General features: G+C 49.6%; 1 protein-coding gene across 2 annotated transcripts in view; it reads right to left on the reverse strand.

The window, feature by feature from the left end:
* Positions 1 to 5,354, reverse strand: part of MBOAT2 (membrane bound O-acyltransferase domain containing 2) — a 65,732-nt gene extending 60,378 nt beyond the window's left edge. For both annotated transcript variants that reach the window (XM_053667159.1, XM_053667158.1), the window contains exon 1: positions 5,169 to 5,354. In XM_053667159.1, coding sequence (XP_053523134.1) covers positions 5,169 to 5,243 — 75 coding nt within the window. In that variant the 5' untranslated portion in view covers positions 5,244 to 5,354. The remainder of the gene's footprint in view (positions 1 to 5,168) is intronic.
* Positions 5,355 to 8,406: the final 3,052 nt, after the last annotated feature.

Below are 8,406 nucleotides of genomic sequence, written 5' to 3' on the forward strand. Positions count from 1 at the left end.
TCCGGTGTGGCCCAGAGACGCCCAAAGGATGGACACCCCTGGACAGCGTGGGTGCGAATGTTCGGAAAAGGCCCATCAGCAAACTGACCAAAAAGGAGGCAATTTTCTACAAGCCTCTGCACGTCCCTCCCACGGACACGCACCTTCCCCAGTCCCACACTCACCAGCTCGTCAGTGATGGCCAAGTCCTCTCCCTCCACCCTCTCCTTCAAAAATGTATGGGCAACCCAGAGCGTGGGGTTACCCATACAGTGGGCAATGAATGACCCAAGTTTCTTGCCACATGTTGAGACTATAAATTAAAACTGACCTTTGACTCAAGGTCATATATATATTTTTTTTCCTGAAGTTAAATACTTCAAGCCTTGAATTTTATCTGACTTCATAAGGTGCTGTAAGGATTCAGTTAAATAATATAATGCAACTGAAGACATCCAGAAACTGTAAGGTGTCACCCACTAAAATCACCGCCTGAGTTTGCAGGATTAATCACATACAACGGGTTGTCTCCCTTCTTCTCCTTCCTCCAAAACCTTTCAAAAGCCCTGCGTCTCCCTCTTGCCCCTCTTCATCCCCCACAAGCGAAGCACATCATCCCTAAAACAGTGACCCTGTCCCCAAGCACGACCGTGCAATGAGCCAGTCTCATTCCTAAAGGGCCGTCTGCCGGGCATGTCATCCGGGTGTCCCGTCACTAGGGAGACGTACTCTAGTTTCACAGTGATGACCGCATCACAGAAAATAAGGGAACGAAATGGTTAAAAAGGAGAGAAACAGATGTTCCTTTACAGATATTAGTAAATGGATGTTAAATTGACTTATTGTGGAAATCATTTCACAGTCTATACAAATAACAAACGGTTACGTTGTACACCGGAAACTAATATAATGTTATAGTGTCAACACCTCGATTAAAAAAAAAGCCGCCCCTCATGCACACCTGGATGCCGGCTTCCAGATGCTTCCACAGCATTGTCTGGAATGAAGAAAACTCAGCATCATGGTCCTCATCTGCAGTTTCTGCACTGCTGGCTTTGCAATAGGAAAAGAGCTAATAAACCACATCTTTCAAAACCCCTCCCCCATGCCCCCCCAAAAAGGAAAGGAAGAGAGAGAGAGACAGGCAGGGAGGAAGAAGAGGGTGGTTCTGAGTTACCAGAACCACCTCAGTCTGGTAACTCAGAGACTTAGGTAGATCAAACGCACAGAACAGATGTGTCAAGGTTAAAAAACACAAAAGCAAAAACAGGCTGATGTGCAGCCTGCAGTGATTCCCTTCGGGATGGTGCTCCGCACTTCCGGGTCTTTGAAAAGCCACCGCATCAGCAGCTGTCCAGGGACACCACTGTGTCCCGCGGCTCCAGAGTCCTCTCCGCGGCGCCTCTGGCCCTTTGGCACAGCTCTCCCTGGGCCCCAGTCCTCGGCAAACCTACCCTCCACGTGCCCCTTTATGGTCACTGCCCTCAAAATAAAGTCCCTCGAATGCGAGGCCTAGAGGGGGGGACACCAGACGCTCAGTATTTCCTGCCCTAAGGCATCACGGGACCTCACCTGATACTAGATTTTGTATTTTCATTTCAATGTAAGGCCCACTGAACAAATACTATGCTCACCCCAAGGTTATGCTGGAATTCCAGGAAAGATGAAACATCCAGGGGTCTAAGGTGAGGTATTTTGCTCCCCTTCCTTGCCTGGTCTTCCTGTGAAACGTTCCCTTGCTCCTTTCCATCCTACTCCACCTGCAACAGACGTTCCCACACAGGGCAGCGCAGAAGTTGGCTGACAGTTGAGTCCACAACACACAGAATCTATTCTTGTATTATTATTCATTACTTATTGTATTGTTTTCTATATGAGCAAGGGTAAACCTACTTCTGTCCCACCCTGTGTTCCATACATACCAATAATTTCTACCACTTCATAAATTCTACACTCTAAAAAGTTAGACAGCTTAAAAGTTAGTCTAAAAGTTAGACTATGTTTCTGGCCCTAAGGCCCTTTTTCCTCCTCTGAGATTGAACAACTACTTTTATGATCTCCTAAACTTTCAAAGCACTGTGAATTAGTATATGCCAAATTCACACACTAACAAGTTATATTTTTACACTTTGCATTTCCTGATTTGTCTTTTTCCTGTTAAATCACACTATCTGATTACAACCCATTCTTAAGCTTTCTCAAACTTGGACTCAATTATTTACATATCACCAACATTATTTTCTATTTTGCTCAATTTTAAAATGATGGGCTAAGTGGTTTTTCATCCAATTTTACAATAAGAGCCTTCAGTAAATCCAAGAGCTTTATCAACAAAAAAGCCAACTCTTCAGTGCATCAAAGAAATCATTTATCATCGCTATATAAAAAATTAAGGTTTTTGTTGATATTAATTCAATATCATTAAGACTTGCTTAGAAAAACAAACAATCCAATTTAAAAAATGGGCACAGGATTTAAAGAGACACTACTCCAAAGAGTAGGCCATACAGATGGCCAATAGACATCTGAAAAGATGCTCAACATCACTAATCATCAGAGAGAAGCAAATTAAAACCACACCTGTCAGAATGGCCATTGTCAATAAATCAACAATGTGTGGTCCAGGGTGTGGAGAAAGGATGCAGATTGGTGCAGTCACTGTGGAAAACAGCATGGAGTTTCCTCAGAAAATTAAAACAGGAACTGCCTTATGACCCAGTGATTCCACTTCTGGGTATATATTCAAAGAAACCCAAAACACCAATTCAAAAGGATACACACACCTCTGTGTTCACTGCAGCATTATTTACAATAGCCAAGCTATGGAAGCAACCCAAGTGCCCATCAGTTGATGAGTGGATAAAAAAAATTGTGGTACATATGTACAATGGAATATTACTCAGCCATAAAAAATGAAACCCTACCCTTTGCAAAAGCATAGATGGACCTAGAGAGTTTTATGCTAAGCGAAGTAAGTCAGAGAAAGATAAGATTTCATTCATACCTGAAAATTAAAAAACAAAATAAATGAACAAACAAAGCAGGAACAGACTCACAGACACAGACAACAGATGGTTGCCGGAGGGGAGGGGGCTGGAGGGCTGGGTGAACAAGGTGAAGGGGCTGAGGAGTACAGACTTGTAGGTACAGAATAGTTATGGGGATGTAATGTACAGCAGAGGGAATATAGTTACTAAGATTGTATATAACTATGCTTGATGCCAGGCAGGTACCTGAAATATCAGGGGGAACACTGTAAATGCATCTAACCACTATGCTGTACACCTGAAACTGACACGAAAACCACGTGGAAAGAGAGACTTGCTTAGAGAAAACAACTCAAAACACTCTGCACACGGCCCTACAAACTCAGATCACTCCCAAGAGCAGGAAGTCTGTCCAAAGCACCAGATCCAGACTGAAGGTAACAGGGAAGGGAAGTCGGGGTGGAAGCCCTGCCCCCTTCCCTGGACCCCCTGCCGTCTCAGGGCTGAAGAGAACTTGCTCTGGACTGCTGAGATGTTTCAAGGAGTTCATTAATATTAAATCACTCTTAAAAGATAAGCTTCATATAAATTTAAACATATTAGCACAGTTAGGAAAAATTTCATCATGGCAGGGGCAAAGAAGGACAGAGAGAATATGAATACACCTTTCTCCCCAAAATAAACCTTGCTCCACATCAGCAAAAAAAATTCTAAACTGGCACTGCCCTGCCTGTGCTGATACCCTAACAGCAACCTACTTAAGCCAGCGTATAGGTCACCCACAGTTCCCCAAAAGGAGACTCCACACAGGAGTCCCCTCAGGTCTGACCAGTGTGCTCATGACAGAGAGGACTCTTTCCTCAGAGGACAAGAGCCATTTCACCAGGGACACTTGAATCTATCAGCATGAGTCCCATGATCACAGTTCAAGGTGTGTGTGTGGGGGGGGGGGTAGAATAGGCGTTTTACTATGAACCCAAACTTACGACTAAAATATAATTAAACAATTAAGATCTGAACAGAAGGTGGATTTTTTTTTTTTAAGCAGCAGAACACAAAGCAGTTAGTGTCCTAAAGCAGACCCAGGAGTTGTCCCATCCCGCTGCTATGAAACAGGGTCTGGGTGCAGAGGAATCCTGTCTTGCGAGAGAAGTCCCCGGAGGAGTCCCCGGTGACATCAGTGACAACCACGCATTCAGGAGGACAGTGCACCAGGGTCTCTCGTACAGGGCAAATGCTTCTATATCAAGCACACTTGAAATCACTTGCAGCAAAATTTCCAGTTAATTCCCAGAAGCTAGGGGCTAGGGCAGTTCATAATCCCCATCAGCAACTTCCCTAAGTGTCACAGTGACCGAACACTTGGGAACTTTCTTTTCTGAGTAACACAGCAGTGCTGCACCCACCACAGGGCCGAGTATGTCACAGCAACCCCTCGGCCTTTCACATAAACTCAGTCGGCCTCCCTGAAACGCCACCCTTCCCTGGACAATGAATGTCAAAGGCTTTGCTGACTGGTGGGAGGGAAGGGACCGGGTGGCTGCCTCTAGCTACAAGGTTGCAACTTTCTCCCCTAGAAATCCTCGGATTATTAACTCCCTCCGATTTTCCTTCATAACCTGTCTTCCCACACACTGCTGCCTCTCAAATTAGCGACACCTCAACGCTAACTGTCCGACAGCACAGGTCGCTGACCCCTCGGCTGGTCCCCTCCACACTACACAGCCTCGTCCAGCGCACCCTCCACCTAGGCACACCCGTCCTGCTTCCCCGTGGGGTAGCGGGCGCCAGGCACGCACGGCACAGACACCCGAGTTTCCCTGAAGCACAGCCCTTCTACGCTGTCTATACCGACGTCCGCACGCCCTGTAAGTGGCTTTGGAACTCCGGGGGGCCGGCCCGCCGCCCGGCGCACACGCCCGGGTGCCGGCACTGCCGTGGCACAGCGCAGGGCCAGGCATGCACGCGCGCACGTTGGTGCCCCGAGCCCCCCCGGCGGCACGGGCACCAGCCGGGTGGGGGCTGGGTGGGCACGCCGGGAGGGGCGACGGTGCCAGGCGGCGGGTGGACAATAACAGGCGGGTCGCCCCCTCCCTTCAAGGGGCGGCCCCCACCTCAGCCCGCGCCCGGCTCCGGTGCGGAGGGCACCACGGCCCGAAGGGGGCGGCGAGGGCACGATGCCAGCAGGGCCGCCTCGCGTACCTGGTCGATGGGCAGCTGCACGGCGTTGCTGAGGGGCTGCAGCAGGGTGGAGCCCGTGGTGCTGGTGGTGGCCATGGCCGGCCTGGCGCTCCGCCCGCCGCGCTCCGGCCGCCCGCGCGCTCTGCCGGGCGACACTGAGGATGGGGATGCAACCGGCGCGCCCGCCCCCTGGCCGCCCGTGGTCTGGGCTGAGCGGGGCGGGGCCGGGGAGGGGCCGGGGGCGGTGACCAGCTGGGCCCTCCCCCCGCGCACCCTCCCCCTCGCGCCCCCTACCGCCCCCGCGCCCTGCGCCCCGCGCCCCAGACCTCGCGGGCGCCCGCCCCGCCCCCCGACTTCCAGCAGCTTCCAGCCGCCCCCTCCCCACCTCGCGCGCCCTCGCGCCAGACAGCGCCGCGGCCCAATCCGGGCGCGGTGCCCCGACAACGGCAGCCAATCAGAGGGCGCCGGCCCCGCCACACTCCGCCCCATGCCAGGCTCGGGCCGAGGGGCACGGCGGCGGCACAGGCTGGTCTGCGCCGCCTCGTCCTCCTGTTGCTCCTCCCCGAGGGTCAGCGGCTCCCGCACCTGTCTAGAAGGGGCGGCGGGCAACAAAGGGGACCCCCCAGGGGCCGCCAGACAAAGGGACGGCGGCGAGGGGAGCCGTTTGGCCAGCCCTGGGCAAGTTGGGGACAAAGCCTGGGGCTAGGATGACAAGGAGGGCAACACACGGAAAAAGTGAGGCCGATGAGAAGCCCCTTTGTCTTCGGGGTTCCGTGGGGGGAAGCGCAGGCTGGAGACCAGTTCCAGCCGAGTGTGCCTGTCGGTCCCCCGCAAGCCTCCGGGGCCTTCTACAGGCGAGAGGCGCAGGTGGGGGACACAGCCTCCCCCACGGTGACCTGGCGCCGGCGGAGGGGGCCTGGCGTCCTGGCCGAGGCGCGCTGTTTCTGAGCCTCCGTTCACCTGGAGCGCTGGCGTCCCCAGACTCCCCGGGTGCAGGCTGGCTCTCGTGTCGGGTGCAGATGCCATCCACCTGCCCGAACTTAATCGGTGTCCACTGCCGTCTAGAAAACTTCAAAAGGGGAGGAGTGCTGGGGAGAGCTCCGAATTCAAGGACGGAACGGGCTGAATTTGGGGCAAGAAATCAGTAGTGATTAAGGAGAATTTAACCACAAGCTTTTAGGCTTTGAACGCTGCCTTCGAGGTGCGTGTTAACGCGTAATCGCCACAACCACTGCATGACATAGGCCTGGGACCACCCTCCATGTAGCGAAAACATCGAGTCACAGAAAAGCTCAGTGCCTGGCCCAGGAGTGCACAGCGGATAATAAGCAGGGAAAGGATTGCGATCCCAATAACCTACCTTCAATTTCCCTCTTGGGCATCAGGCCCTCCTCGTCCTGCCGCTGGCCCCAGCCCAGAAGTCTCATCCGTGGTCAGGCGTCCAGCCTCCTCGATGGCTCCCGCGGAATCGGATGGTGAGGCCGCGCAACCGCTCTCTGGACGGCAGTCATTCATCCGAAAAGGAGGCCGTGGGATTTCCTAGTCCGGTCTCTTCCTGCCTAACATGCTGGATCGTGGGGGTTACTGAATCCAGTGGCGCCCAGTCTTGTCTTCCCTGGACGAAGGGTGGAAGGCAGGATCTCCCACCAGAGCCCGCCTTCTCCCTGGAGTCTGGTTCCAACAGGACTGGGCCTCCGCGAGAGACCCAGCCCGTTCCTCGTGCGGCTCTTTGAACGTCCGATCATCTCGATGTCTCTATTCATATAATCTTAGAAAATGTTATGTTTTTTTCCCATTTTGGGGACAGGTAGCTCAGCGCACAAACTGAAGGGAATTTGAAATATTGTTTAAAAACTTGAAAGGCGAGTGTTGGGAACGTATTACAACCTAAAGTAAGCAGCCTGAAGACACACTCCCGGGTCCAGAACAAAGAATGTCTGCAAAAATGTTTCCTTAGGCTGACATTTTAGCAGCACGTGAAAGAACATACTGTAGTCTTTCCTTGGGGTGACCACATAAACGGAGTATCTATAATGGGGAGGATTTTAATCCTCCGGGGAAATTTTCTGTCAGTCATAAAGCTATAGGCAAAATAGGAGTTTTAATAACAGCTTAAATTTGGGAGTGAAACAGGTAGGTTAGCTACCTTTTTTATTTGCTTTAGGTTATTGGGCAAGTTACTTATCCTTTCGAAGCCCCAGTTCCCTCGTGTAAAAATGACCATAATAGCAAAAATTATATTTCACATATTATAGTTCATAAATTATAGGACTTACATAAAGACCTCGGAACTGTATGTGGCGCATGATGAGGCTTAAACCATATTAATTGCCATCCAAGAAGCATAATGTAATTCTGAAAATGGAAACTTTTTCTCTTATTAAAAAATACTACATTTTCATGTTTTTAATAAAGAAACTGAGACCCATATTTTAAGCTAATAACTCAGTAATGAGCATAAATTTGATGTAGACCTTCTGACCAGTGTCTGCTAATTAGACCAAAAGCCCTTAAACAGTAATGAGAAAAGGAAGACTTGAACTAATTACATGTAACACCTCACTGTCCTACCTCAGATAACATCCATCCTATGGAAGTGACTCTCACATTCTTAATTCTTAAAACAAAACAACTATTGAGTACTTGCCAGGTTCAGGGACCTGTATGGGGTTTGAAAACAGTAAATGATGCTTGTAACCAAAAGAAGAAACTATCAGACGAAATGGAGAGTGGGGTGTTAACCAGAAAAGTACCTATCATAAGGTGTGTGTCTAATCACTATGTCATACACTTGAAACCAATATGATATTGTGGGACAACTGTAATTGGAAAATAAATGGAAAAGAAGAAAAGTACCAAATGAGGTTTTTCATTAAATATTAAAATCAAAAGATCACATCCAGGAGAAAGAAACTTGGCTGGAAGTCCAAAGACCTGATTTCGTAGCCCTGTCTTTTCCCCTAAATAGCTATGAACCTGAAAAATCTGCTTACCTTTTATGTGCCTGAAGTTTCTCATTGTTAAAAAGGGATAATGATAACTCTTTGCCCTATGTCACAAGGGTATTGTGATTCTGAGCATGAAGTTAATAATAGACTAAGTTATTTTAAATACATTAGAAATGTTAGTATTAGAAATAATAAGCAGAAGAGGGATTTCAATATAGCAACTGCATTTTACCAAGTTTCTACCCTGGGCCAAATTGGGAGAACAGTGAGCAGTGTTCACAGAATAATAAAACGAGTGTCTCCGGACTCCT

Source organism: Artibeus jamaicensis, unplaced genomic scaffold (assembly GCF_021234435.1).
Source record: "Artibeus jamaicensis isolate MK-2021 breed Jamaican fruit bat unplaced genomic scaffold, CSHL_Jam_final contig_465, whole genome shotgun sequence".
NCBI lineage: Eukaryota > Metazoa > Chordata > Mammalia > Chiroptera > Phyllostomidae > Artibeus > Artibeus jamaicensis.